This window comes from Berkeleyomyces rouxiae (genome assembly GCF_048999995.1).
Source record: "Berkeleyomyces rouxiae strain 22BRR77 chromosome Unknown BrBRR77_ptg000001l, whole genome shotgun sequence".
Lineage (NCBI taxonomy): Eukaryota > Fungi > Ascomycota > Sordariomycetes > Microascales > Ceratocystidaceae > Berkeleyomyces > Berkeleyomyces rouxiae.
The window spans coordinates 3,125,780-3,139,478 of NW_027396491.1; the positions used below are offsets into that span (position 1 = coordinate 3,125,780).

Genomic DNA, 13,699 nt, shown 5'->3' on the forward strand with positions numbered 1-13,699 from the left:
GAATACGACAACAACGCTTCTCTTCCAACATTCTAGAGAGGCAAGTATCAAACTAGCAAGATCTAAAGTAGCGATATCATGAAGGCGATAAACCCCAACTCTTGAACCCTACGTTAGAAATGGCTTTGGTGGCGGTCACCAGACGTCTGACAACTAGACTCTACACTGTCAATCCGCATGAGCACTGCCTTGATTCGTATTCCCGACAGTACAACAGAAGGTTCTACGGCTTTTCCTACCGTTATTATAGACATTATTCATCTCTGGAAATTGTTATTAGTCTGTAGGATACCTACCCATATACCCAACAACAAATGTTAGCCAAAAGTTTGGGTAAGTGTAGCACTAGAATCCCTTGTTACGGTTATCATAATATCATCCGGTCAGTCTCTGTGTCACAGAGAGGGGAGATGAACACAGCGTTCAAGTGCTTGAACCGGCGGTAGCAGTCTGCAAAGTTTCCGTGACCGGACAGTGCCGTCAAGGCCGTGCGACCGAACTTACACTCTCCCTCGTCAAGAAGACTTTTCCAAGCTTTCTTAGGCGCCTCTAAAGGTCGGCCCAGACGGGATCTGTTGGTACGTCCTTCCTCCGACCGCCAGGTGCGGAGTTCAGAGGTGACGCGGGAATGAAAGTAACTGCACATCCAAGAGAGTGACATCCCTTGGGGCATGATGGCTCTCTCGGCGCCAACCTTGGCCTGTCGGTCTACGAGCTCGCCATCCCAGACGTCGGCGTTTCCTCGGCGCGGGACTGATTGATTGATTGATTCCTTATTTACCTGTCTACTCGCGAGGTATTCTCAGCATACGACAAGGGACTACAAGTAGTACCAGAAATTACATACAAAAACAGAAACCAAAATCCAAACCATGCATACAGAAACCCCACGCACAAAGTGTGATGACTAAAGTGATGTCCACCTGCCCAGCACGGAGGCTGTCCTTCACTTGTGTGGCCCCAAACCTGGCCCAGAGTCCTAGCCTCGCCGCTGATGTAGACCAAACAGAAAACAAATACAAAGGAAACAACAAAGGGAAGTACGAATAAAGAGAAAAGTAAGTAAACAAAGAAGGTGGTGATGGCAGCGCAGACGCGCTAAGAGGGAGATGCCGATCCCTCGGCGTCTCCAGGTGGCAGAGAGAGTGCGGGTGTGGCCGCGTCTGGCGCCTGTGTGTCTGGCCTCATGCGGTGGTGAGCCAGCAGGCTCCACGCTTGGTGCCGATCAACTTCTGAAAGAAGTTGCTGGACACCCACTGTGGGTTGTGGGGGCAGACTCAGATATGCTCCGGTCCCGTATCAGCACCGCAGAGGGGGCAGGAGCCTCGGCGCGAAACTCCTCTTATTTGATTTGATTGTCTTTATTTTACCTGTCTACTCGCGAGGTATTCTCGACATACGACAGACCCGAAACTCCTCTTAAGCTGCGATTGCCCACATTTTGGCGATCTGGGTAGCATTCAAAAAAAAGTCACACCGAGGCTTTGGCTTCATTTGATTGTCGTCATGAGGGGGACGATCCCAAGGACCTGTTGGTCGGGATCAAAAAGCAAACCTCCGAGGTTCACGTTACACAAGGCCTAACCAGGATTCGAACCTGGGCTTACGGAATCAGAATCCGACGTCCTAACCAACTAGACTATTAAGCCGTTGAGCTGTTGTTGTTGTTGTTGTTGTTGTTCTATTTATACTCGTCCTGAACTATGGCGCTTGGATTTTTGAGTCCGGAGCAGTTGCGCTCTACAGAGACACGGGTCCGAGTTTTCTGGCATCGGTTTACCTTCATCCGCCTCCCGTATCTATTCTGGGTCCTGGTATGTTGAGCTATTGTTGGAAGAGGCCTTTTCTATTTAACATTATGAAGTTTTGGTGACAAGAGCGCAGTCTGAACATACTTTTTTTTTCCTTTGTCTAGTTTTTTGTATTTCGTTATTTGTTTTTCACCTGTTATGGTTTTTCACCCGCTCAACGACTCGGGTTTTTCCATGCCATGCTGATTGTGATAGTCGACCTTGTGTCTGGCCACGTTTCTCGGTCGAACGAATGGCGGTGGGGATGGTTAACTCTTTGTGGGGGTTAGGGTTTATCTGGGGAAAATGTTGTTTTTTCTTTTGTACTTGTGTTTCTTGCTGCTCATAGCGGAGTGTGGACCACTGGTTCTTCGGGGCTTGGGGATGGTGCGCCATCCCAAACACACAGAAACTATGCGGCGTGTCGAGCGGAGGACTTTAAATTTCCGTCCGGTAGCCAATCCGGCGTCGTTTGATCTTAGTGATTCCGGTAGGTGTTAAATATAGTCAAGTCAAGGCGCAGTCTGAAAGGTCGGCGTCTACAGTTTCTTCGGAGTTGGGAGACTACGGTCACCAAGGCAGTCCGAATCGGAGGATCCCGGCAGCAGGTTCCGCCGCTGCCAGGTTTCCAGGACCTGCCTGGTCATCTTGTGAGTTTTTGATGAGCATTCCTATTGATGTAAAATGCATGAAATGAAATGGAAAAAAGCGTAGTCTGAAAGCTCGGTGTTGAGGAGTTTGACACTGAGTCTGGATGACCGTCTGGGGGCCGTTTGGTGCTCCTTGGCGAAGAGAGTCCGCGAGACCCAACGAAACAACGAAAACCGGATAGCACTAACTACTTCAAAAGTGGGAGGTGGCAGTGAATATAATATGTAGGAATCAAGGATGAAGTTACCGCCCAGCGTCTTTCGGTGTACATTCTGGTAATGTAGTGAGCGTACAACCACCACGCCGAGATGGTGTCCGCGTTACTATGAAGTTCCAGAAGTAATTGATCTTGTGTGGAACACTCGTAGATCGAAATATCGATACAGATGGTGGTGTGGAAGGCCTTACATGTACGTTAAAGGTACTTCGGGGCTTACAACTGTCTCCCATTGCCATGAGACCAAAGTCATTGTGTTGAAATGTACATGGCATAATTTCTCCAGCGAGATATTGAGTTTCTGACAGTTGTGTGTTAGACATGTGGCTGTTTTTTAGAACAGAAATACCAATACTCTAGCCTCTATTGATCACCCAGGACACTCTTTCAAGTCCTTCAAGTCATAGCCCATGAATCATACGTCGCTTGGGGATATTGCAGATGAGCGGGATGAATATCCCACTTCAAATGTTTCTGCCAAGCCTAAGTCGAAGTTTTAGTTTCGGTTTCCGAGGCCTTTAGAAGTGTCAAATCTCAGTTGTTTCAAGGAAAAAGAATTGGATATGAACATAAACCAAGTTCCATATGAAGATGTCTCCCGGTACCTTGAAGGTTTTATGGTGAAAAGGGCAGGTCTAAATGTATGTAAATATCAGTCCAAAGCAAGATCCATAGTGGTAAGCTAGGATCTAGCGTGCGTTATCCAATGCACAGTCATGAAGTTCTATATCGACCTATCTCCTAGCGAGGTGGTGGTAGGTGAGTGAAATTCTTCATTAACCTGTCTACTTGCGATGGTTTTTCGGCCTAACTTGACTTGACTATATTTAACGTGATTAAGCTACATGAAAGCATTTCACGGTCCGCTGTAAGGCGGACACGGGCCATCTCGGGCCCGTCAAACAAAAGAAGACTTTAATCATCGGGGCCTACCGACCCCCGCGATGGTTTTTCGGCATATGACAGATTTGATTTGATTGTCTTTATTTTACCTGTCTACTCGCGAGGTATTCTCGACATACGACAGGTACGGCGTCGGATGATGATGAAGAAAGTCTTTATTTACCTGTCTACCTCTTGATTGGTACGGCGTCGGTTGATTGATTGATTGATTCTTTATTTACCTGTCTACTCGCGAGGTATTCTCGACATACGACAGGGGACTAAAACTAGTACCAAGAAATACATACAGAAGCTAAAGCACCAGAAACCCAGAATCATGCATACAGAAAATCCCCACAGCACGAAGTATAATGACGGAGGGTCCCCCGACCGCCCAGCGCAATGGCTGTCCTTCGCTTGTAAGGCCCCAAACAAGACCCCAAGCCTCGGCCTTTACCCTGTAGAAGACCAAACCCAAAAGAAAGATAGAACATGACAAAAGAAAAGTAACAAAGGAAAGACAAGAAGTAGAGAGAGAAAGGGAGAACGAGCAAACAGACGAGAGTGGCAGCGCGCGCGCTAAGCCGAGAGGCCCGGGGGAGCCCCCGCACTGGGAGGTGGAGGGGCGGGCGGTGGTAGGCTCGACGGGGAGCGAGCGGGAGGGTCGGCGGCCTGTGGGTGCACCTCAGTCCTCGCACGGCGGTGGGCGAGCAGCACAGTGGGTGCTTTAGCTGCCTTGGCGGCCAGCCAGGTGGCCCCGCGCTTGGTGCCTATCAACTTCTGGAAGAAGCTGCGGGACACCCGCTGTGGGTTCCGGGGGCAGACCCAAACATGTTCTGGGGCGGTCTCCGATCCGCAAAGGGGGCAGGAGAGCACGGCGTCCACATGTTCGAAGCGGCGATGGTAGGCCGCAAAGTCGCCATGGCCGGACAGAGCAGTCAGCACTGCGCGGGCGAGCTTGCGATCTGTCTCGTCAAGGAGACTTGACCAAGCCTTCTTGGGGGGTTCAACTGGGCGGTGCAGATGGGGTCTGATGGCGCGTCCCTCCTCTGCCCACCAGGCGCGGAAAGCAGAGTCGAGACGGGAGCGGAAATAGTGGCGGGCCCAGGAGAGCGACATGCCGTCCAGCCAGGTGTTTGTCCTGGCCCCTAGCTTTGCTTGCTCATCTGCGAGCTCATTGCCCGCGATGTCGGAGTGGCCCGGGACCCAAATAGCCTCTACCTCGGGTGGGCCGTCGGGCCAGGGCCTTGGTCGTGGCCGCTCTGGGTGCGGTCTGATCCAGCTTGCGCAGATCATCTGGGCGCGCCTCAGATACTGCTCGGAGGTGCCCGGCTTGGCGTAGCGAGACGTGAGCCGGTTCACTGCGGCGAGATTGTCGGAGCAGATCCAGACCTTGCGGCACTGTGGCTTCTCCCATGAGTCGACCTCTGCCAGGGCCTTGGCGATGGCCAGCACCTCGGCGTCATGGACTTCGGCGCGGAACGGGGCAGGGCAGTTGCCCGTGGACAGGGTCCTGCCGTCCTGAATGACCACCCAGCCGGCGCCGACCTTGTCATCCCTCAGCTTGGATCCATCCGTATAGATCCAGAGATCTGAGGGGTCCGAGGAGCGGACTAGTAGCTGGTGGGCCGCGGCTGCGGCCTCCTTGTCGCCTTGCAGCGGGGGGCGGGTTGTCGGGAGCACTCCCTTGCACCTAGCAGGGAGGCTCGTGGCGATCCTGTGCGGGAGTAGCCTCTTGAGCGTACCCAGCTTGCCACCATCGGTGTCTCCGAACCCTAAGGGGTGGTTTGCCGGGGCTAGAGATGCCCTGATGCCGGCCGAGGCCAGGAGGTGGTCGAGGACGCAGCTCATGGGGGGGAACCCCGATGCCAGGTTGAAGATCGCACATGGCGTCGTGCAATATAAGGGCAGCGCTGCACGTAGTCCCCTCCTGACCGTGCGGTCCAGGATGTGGGCAGCCCCGAGAAGGCCCCGGGAAGGCTTGGTTGGCGAGGGGCCAGGGCGCCACCACGTGGCCGCCGCGTATGTCAGTTTCGTGACCACGCAGGCGCGGACGGCCGTGAGAGCCCCCCTAATCGGCGCGCACTTCCAACAACCGGACAGGATCTGGATGCCTCGGATCACGGGCGCCGTCCTCTGGGTTACGTCGCGGATGTGCGGCAGGAACGACAGGTTGCGGGACCACAACACGCCCAGCCAGCGCAGAGTCCCGCGAGGGTCCACCGGTTGGAGTGTGGAACCGTCCGGGAGACGCGCGCTCGGGTTTAGGCCGTGGCGCTTGCGCGTCACGTGCAGGAGGTCAGACTTGGCGAGGTCTAGCGCCATGCCGTTCTCTGTGCACCAACTGTTCACCAGTTCCAACGAGCGAGAAAGGGCGGTGCAATTCTCCTCCAAGGACAAGCTAGAGTGGACCAAGCAGCCATCGTCGGCGTATCCGCGGAGAGAGCTGGGGAGATTCATCCTGAACAGCGGAGCCATATACAGCATGAACAGGATGGGGGATATGGGCGAGCCCTGGGGCAGGCTGCCGCCTGTAGGCTGGAGAGGGTCGGCCACGCCGTCGAGAGATAGCGACGCCGTGCGCCCGGACAAGAAGGATGCCACCCAGCGGCAAGTCTCGGCGGGACAACCAAGCTCCACCAATCTCTTCACCATCCGGTTGGGCTGAACCGCATCGAACGCCCCCTTTATGTCAAAGGTGAGCACTGAGGATTCTGACTTGCCGTCGGCGTAGAACTCTAGAGAGTGTGCCAGACGCAGGCACATGTCTTCCGCGCTGCGTCCGGGGACCGCGCCAGCGTAGTTCTCCCCGATGTGACCAGCTTCCAGCGCCCAGTGAGAGAGCCGGCGGGCGATGATCCTCTCTAGGCACTTGGCCAGAGTCGGGAGGAGGGAGATCAGTCGGTAGGCCCGCGGCGAAGAACGGTCCTTCTTATTCGGTTTGGCGAGGGCGATCACCTTGGCTTCTTTGAAAGAGGCGGCGTGGTGGCCCCAGGAAAGGCTCGCGTTGAACAGATGCATGATCTGCCTCTGTAAAACAGGCCACGCGAGTTTCAAGACGTTGTTGGTCAGGCCGTCTGGGCCCGGTGCGGTGTTGCGCGGGCTTCGGAGCGCAGCCTCCAACTCCCCGTTGGTGATGCGGGTCCGTCTTTGCTCATCTAGAGCGATGTGTGGCGGGTCGACGTCGCCTGGGCGGTCGGAAGGCATGTGCACCCTGCGAAGGAGGGCGATCTTCTCCGTGGTGTCCTGCACTGTGGCTTCCGCGCCTTCGGACGGGGCCAGGGCAGGGGAGTGCCGGTTCGGCGCTTTCGTCCTCCATTTGACCATCCGGAAGATGTCTCGGGACCGCGCGACGTTGGCGAGGAGGTCGTCGTAGAAGGCCCGGGCTGCACTCCTGAGAGCAGACCTCAGGCGTTTTTTGGCTTCGCGGCGGACGGCCCTAGCCTCCTGTTCCTCCGTGGGCGAGCCGGCGTGCTTCACGCGGGCCCGAGCTGCCCTCTGGTCGGCGCTGGCTTCCCGACATTCGTCGTTCCACCAGGGAAAGCTTTTGGCTTTTCCTTCGGACCTTGGGGTCGAGGCAATTAGCGCGTCCAGAATGACGTTTTGCAGGAGTCGCGCAAACTCGTCTATGTGCCTGTCCTGTGGGACTTGGCTTCCTGCCCTGCGGTACTCCGCGACAAGGGAGTCTAGGCGGGTCGCGCCGGCCTTGCACGCGGCATCGAACCTCTCCTTGTCTAGCTTGTCCATAAGGAACCTGCCGGGTGGAGCCGGCGCCGGCGCGTGGCCGTGCAGAGGAAGGGTCACCAGGAGCGGGAAATGGTCGCTGCCGCAGGTGAGTTCCTCTCGGAGGTCGACGCTCGCGCCCGTGACAAAAAGTGCCGAAGACAGCAATGCGAGGTCGATGACGCTTCCGGACTCGTGGGTTTGCTCACCCTCCGCGTTGCCAAGGAGGAGGGCTCGCTCTTCCATCCAGGCTAGCAGAAGCTCTGCGTCGTTGTCGTCGGTGTCGCTCCGGGGGTCCCAGGCGCTGTGGTGGAGGTTGAAGTCGCCCACTACCACCGACCGCGGCCCTGGCTGCATGCTGGTCAGGAGACGTAGCGCCTCCCCTGTCCTAGCCGAACCTGTCCCGGCATTGTAAAGGTTTACGATGCTGAATGTGCGCCCCCCGATTAGGACCTCCACAATGATGACATCCTGGTGTTCCTCTCTCATGTAGGCCTTTTGGAAGCGAAGCCCGTGTCTTTTTGTCGAAATGTATGTGGCTACTCGGGGTTTCGAGCGCCAGTTACCCTCCGGGACTATTACCTGATAGGAGGGGTGCCTAGGGAACGTTCTGTTCCCCGGGTCTGCGCTTGACGGGGCCTCTTGGAGGCAGACCACATCCACCTGGTCTTCATGCGCCTTATGTAGCAACGACTGTGCACAGGTCCAGGACCTTTGCACATTCGCAGAAATCATTTGCAATACTGTGTCGTTAGGGTGTCTTAACATTTACAGAAGTTCCTCGTCATTGTCGTCTACCTGCATTGAATCCCGTGTTTCAGGGGACTCGCTGGAGGTGGGCAGGGGGGAGGGTTGCAGCTGGGCGGCCTGTGATGGGGCGGTCGGTGGCTGGCTGGGCGCCGAGGAGGCAGGGGAGGGGGAAGCCTGGGAGCTTGAAGGGCTCTTCGTCTGTGACGACGGCCGGGCCGGGGGGGCCGAGGTGACGGCCGTGGGAGGCGCCTGGGAGGGCACTGGGGACGGGGCCTTGTCTCCCTGGGCGGCGGCTGCCGGGGTAGACGACTGCGTCTCGGTATCGGCCGGGCATTTGCGGTCAAAGTGGCGGGCCCGGCAGCGTGTGCAGAACGGGAAACGCTCCAGGGTGTTGTCAGGGGAGACCATGTGCAGCTCTCCGAGTGTCGCTACGCGACGGGGAACCGCAGACGGGGCCACAAGGCCTTCGTGGAAGGCGATGTGGGCGCGGAAGGTGGGCACGCCCGCCTTGCCAACGTACTTCGACAGCGTGGCGCTGGCGGAGACGACTCCAAAGGCCTGTTCGATATCCTGACGGACATCGTCTAGGGTGACCCGGTGGAGCATCACGGCGCCAGGGGTCTTGGGGTCCTCGACCGTGATCGAGGTTGGCAGTCCGTGTACGATGTACTTGGACCAAGCGTCCCTCTTGTGGACCTTCTCCGCAGTCAGGTTGGCGCGGATGCGCTCAGCGTGGCTGAGGAATTTGCCGACGTCACGGACGGCTGTCAGGGCAAAGCCCGTCTTGGTGGCGGTGGCGGTGCCTGCGCCCTCGCCGCGGGGGATGCCCGCGTTGGCCTTCGTTACGATGTAAGCCGGCGAGAGCTTCCGGAGGGGGGAATCGGTGGGCACAACCACGAAGAGGCGGTTGTCGGCGGGGGTGGCCTTTTCAGGGACCACGCTGGCTTTGCCCTGTCTGGGCTTGGGGGCTCCGGCCGAGGGAGCCGCGGGCTGGGCAGCCTTGGACGCTTTTTTGCCCTTGCGGGCGACGGTGCTCCAGGATTCCTTATCCAAGGACTCGGTGGGCGCTGCGGGAGCGGCAGCAGGGGGGTCGCGGGCTGATGGTGCCTCTGACGGGGTCGATGGGCGGGCGGGGCGCTCGCGTTGCGGCGCCGGGGAGGGGGTCGTGTCGCGAGGGGCACGGTTGGGGGGAGGCTGGGGCGCGCCTGTCATGGCGTGCTGGAGGGTGTCTAGAAGACCCTGTTGCAGGAAGTCTAGAAGTTTGCGCGTCGACTCGTGCGCGCTGGCCTGCGGGGCCATTGCGGCCAGGCAGTTGTCGGCCATGGCCGAGAAAGTGTTCAGCATCCTATCACGGGTTGCTGCTTCCGCGTCTTTCTGGTTGCGGAGGGCGTCGGCTAGAGCCTTTACGGGGCCGACGGGGAGCGAGATGGGAGCGTAGTGAGCCTCTTGGGGGAGGGGCGCGTCTTCGCTCCTGACGCGTTTTGCGCCTGTCGCGACGCGCGCGACGGAAGAGGGGAGCCCCTGAGGGGCCTGGCCGGCGAGGTTCGGCGAGAACGACGCGGAGGAGGGGACAGTGGTGGGCACGGGGGAGGGGTCGCTGGCGGGCGAGGTGGCCTGCGCATACGTCAATGACGGAGGCGCGGACGCGGGCGCGGCGGGCGCGGGCGCGTGGACGGACGCGATCATCTTAGGGATGACAGGACCTGCCGGGGGCGAAAATAAAGTAAAGTAGTTTGCAATAATGGTAGCTGTTAGCTTGGTCGAAATGTCGAAGGTGCCCTCTGAAAATGGAGGAAAATGTTGGTGGCCCCAAGCATGTCGAGCTGCTCAGCAGCGTTATTACCAAGTGTCAAGAAAATTAAAAAAAAAAAAAAAAGACGTTGTGGTAGGCTATCCGAAGCAAGGTGACTTCCACAAGTATGTCACCGTGTGATGGGCAGGTACTGTTGCAACGACCGGGAGTCGAACCCGGACCCTTCGCTTGGAAGGCGAAGATCCTAACCGTTAGACCATCGTTGCTTGATGTTGCTTGTTGTTGTTGTTGTTCTATTTATACTCTTCCTAAACTATGGCGCTTGGATTTTTGAGTCCGGAGCAATTGCGCTCTACAGAGACACGGGTCCGAGTTTTCTGGCACTGGTTTACCTTCATCCGCCTCCCGTATCTATTCTGGGTCCGGCTATACCCTCACGGGTCCCATAGGACTCCATCTGTAGATACCCCCTGTACGTCGATCCGAATCAGACAAAAGAAAAGAAAAACACTCAAACAAACAAAAGGAAAGAGAAAACGGCGCTCATCAGATTTAGTCCTTTGTCCCCTTGATGAGGGCCACCGCCAGAGTTCTTCTGCCAGTTATGCTTCTCAGCAGCTTCTGGACAAAGGGTGCGCTCTAGGGGCGTGGCTTCTTCCTGCAGGTCCACTGGTGGGATATATCCTTGTCTCTTCCACAGGCATCGCATGTGATGACGGCGTCTTCGTGCTGGAGGCGTTCGTGGTAGTCCCTGAAGTCTCCGTGTCCAGACATGGCTGCCAGCACTGCGCCTTGTATGTGCCTTGGTCCTCCTGGGAGTGCGCTTTGCCTTGGTTTCGGGAAAGTGAGCTTGACACGGAAGGCATTGTCCTTGATGGCTGTCTGCTCCTTGAACCATTTCTCATGCCTGGCGTGAGTGTCCTCTCTGATCCATCTTTTGGCTCTGGCCAGGGACATATGTCTTTCCCAGGTCTCCACTGCTGCCTCTTTTGCTAGCCTGTCTGCTTGGTCGTTGCCGTGTATGTCCGTGTGGCCCGGGACCCAGATGCAGCACACTTGTAGGCCTGGATGCGTTCCTTTGACCGTTTGGATCCAATTCTTTGCCAGGTCTACTTCGTATTGTGACGTGCCCGTCTTGGTTGCCTTGTTGTTCAGACGCCGAACTGCTGCTTGATTGTCTGAGCAAATCCAGATTGTTTGGTTTCTCTCGATTTGCTGGATGGGGAGACGTTGAAGACCCAGACTTATGGCCTTTATTTCTGCGTCTGCGACCTCCGCCCATTTTCCGCATGTAAAGTTCCCTCTTGTCAGGCATGTACTGTCCTTTTCTGCATACCATCCTGCGCCTGACCATCCGTCCGTGAGTTTGGAGCCGTCTGTGTATGGCCAGATGTCTCTTGTATGCTGGGCTTCCTTGAATGCTTGGTGCCACTCCGCTGCTTCCTGTTTGCTAACCCCCCAAGGAGGGGTGTGTTGCTTGTTGTTGAAGGATGCTTTGCTACATGGCATTATATACTTTTATGACATGAAAATAACCCTAATTGCACCTCGCTAAGCCGACTTTACAAGTTACGTTCGACAACGGCTCCAACAAGATAAATAGTGGCTCATATGTACATGAACGCTTAAATGGGTGAGCTTGGCTTGCTACTCTACGTTTGCCATGCTATTAACTAGACTTTTAGCAGAGGTCCTCATACTCACAAGCGGATGCAGCAGGTGTTGTCAGTCAATTAACCCTAACAATGGTGGCAAAGCCCGTGTCACCTAGGTGGATTTCCAGTACGTAAAAGGTAGAGGGGTATTGGCGATCCGGAGAAAAAAGTTGAGGCTCATTTACGAGACTAGAAGGAACCACAGAGACTGCGTAGCCAAGTGCAAGACGGCGGCTTCCGAGGATTTTTTTTTTCACTGGGCACAGGACAAACAAGAGACAGGAGGATCACGCTACGAGATCAGGAGCGAGCAGAAAGAAGCTTGGGGACTGGGGGCCACGCTGGGCTGGTGTGTCTCTTTGTCATGTCTAACATGACAACCCTTGCGGTGCTTTACGTAAGTGTTACTCGATGGTTACCGCGTTGCGGCTGGAGTGGAATGTGGAAATGGTGCAAGCAAGAGCACGAGGCGTTTGACGTGCTTGGGCTGATCGGGTTCACGGCGCTGGTTGGTTGGATGGTGGTACGGGCCAGGTTTGAGGCTGGACCTAGAACAGGAGACCAGGCGAAGCGGCTGAAGTGGTGATGGAGACGACGATGGTGATGGTAGGGATGACTACAAGGCAAAGTACACACGGGTACTCACTAGTTACAAGAGTGCAATGCTTGTATGTAATGGCTGGTGTGGAACCGGCGATGGATGGGCGAGTTGGGTCAGAATGGCAAAGCCAAATGTCCGTAGACATCTCGTGAGAGCTGCGAGTACAAGTATCCCGAGTAACAGTAATACGTGTTCAAGGTCGGGCTGACACCCGAAATGGTCCCGGAAGTATTAAGTTGTTAACGTTTCCGCACTGCCGATCTAGAACATGCTACGGCCGACTATAAAAAGAAAGCAAGCTGTAGGGCAACAAGTAAACGTACACTTGCAGAAGCTCTTACAGCATACACCGCCGCTGTAAATTGCCACTGGGGGCATTGGGTTGAGTTTACTGGGCCGGGTGAGCATCCCCGCTCCGCAAAGGCACAAAACACAGTGTACCTACATACACAAGTATTTAACTCTGTCTGTACATACATACATAGGTCTGTCCTTCTATGCGTCTTGTCATGTTATTTTCATAGAGCCACCTGCAGCCGACGGCCGGCTCACACCATACCAGTAGTCAAGGTGAGATGGAAAAATAAGATTCCTCGTGTCGCAAATTTGCCGTCATCTTACGTATAAGTCGAGCAAATAGGGCGGGGCCTCGATTCCAGAATACAAGACCCCAGCCGGTCTGGGATTTGAAGAATTCAATAGCCGGAGGCCCAAGCATTGTGAAGTAAGAGTAAATAAAAAAGAAAAAGGAAAAATAAATGGATCATCACAACCGTACTGGCTTTCTACTTCCTCAAGCTTTTTTTTTCTTGGGCGTGACCAGAAAATTTTCAACTGGAAAAAAAATTCATCCACAGTCTTTTAGATTCATATGGCGATCTTTGTTCACGAGACGATCCAAAGCAAAGCTATCTAGCCTTGTTGCAGGGGTAATGCTTCTAGGGTTTACCCTGTTCGTTTTTAGCCTAGTGCCTGTGGCGAAACAAAAGCCTTTCAGACAAAGAGGAACGTGGAGACGACGAAAAGTTTTGTTGGACGGAGGAGTACAAGACAGAGAAGAAGATTCTAGCACGCTCACTAGAAAACACTAAGCAGGATACATTTGTACATGCATAGCTAACACATTGAATTGCTTGGAGTAGGACATGATGGTGTAGAAGGCCGAGGAAAACAGAGAGGCTATGTATGTGAGCAGATCACGGCAACAACACCAGATATCTGCGAATACTTGATATCAGTATGTGTGTGTATACATGCGCACATACCACACGACGTAAAAATAAACAACAACAACATGCGTACATACATATCTCTATTTAATTAACTATCTGTAGTTGAGACCTACACCATTATACTTAAAAGGCTGAGCGTCCTAGTAAAGAGGATAGCAATGACAAACAGACCGCGAAATGAACAGGTAATATAACAAACCCAAGGCGTTCCTCGGCAGCGACAGCTCATAGCCAGTGCTCTTTATTGCCTGTCGACGACAACTCTCATGTCTTGGATTGAACCTCACATCTCCCTCTACATCTGTATATTTGGGGTACGTGCAGATTCCGCTAGGTGTTCGTTGCTGCTTCGCCTCGCCTTCACGCCGACCTTTTTTGGAGAAGGAGACAAAGCGGCGCCGGCCAAAGTCGTGTGTCGTTTTACCCAATGGTCTGTCTGTCTGGC

The 13,699-nt window shown here is 55.1% G+C and overlaps 2 protein-coding genes across 2 annotated transcripts; both read right to left on the reverse strand.

The window, feature by feature from the left end:
* Positions 1–4,119: 4,119 nt before the first annotated feature.
* Positions 4,120–7,620, reverse strand: BROUX77_000903 (uncharacterized protein; the record flags this gene model as incomplete). The annotated part of the gene is made up of 1 exon (XM_073753559.1): positions 4,120–7,620. The coding sequence occupies one exon, from the start codon at positions 7,618–7,620 to the stop codon at positions 4,120–4,122; it is 3,501 nt and encodes a 1,166-aa protein (XP_073609138.1).
* Positions 7,621–8,031: 411 nt separating this feature from the next.
* BROUX77_000904 (uncharacterized protein) lies at positions 8,032–9,699 on the reverse strand (the record flags this gene model as incomplete). Its single annotated transcript, XM_073753560.1, has 1 exon — positions 8,032–9,699. The coding sequence occupies one exon, from the start codon at positions 9,697–9,699 to the stop codon at positions 8,032–8,034; it is 1,668 nt and encodes a 555-aa protein (XP_073609139.1).
* Between the last annotated feature and the right edge of the window lie 4,000 nt (positions 9,700–13,699).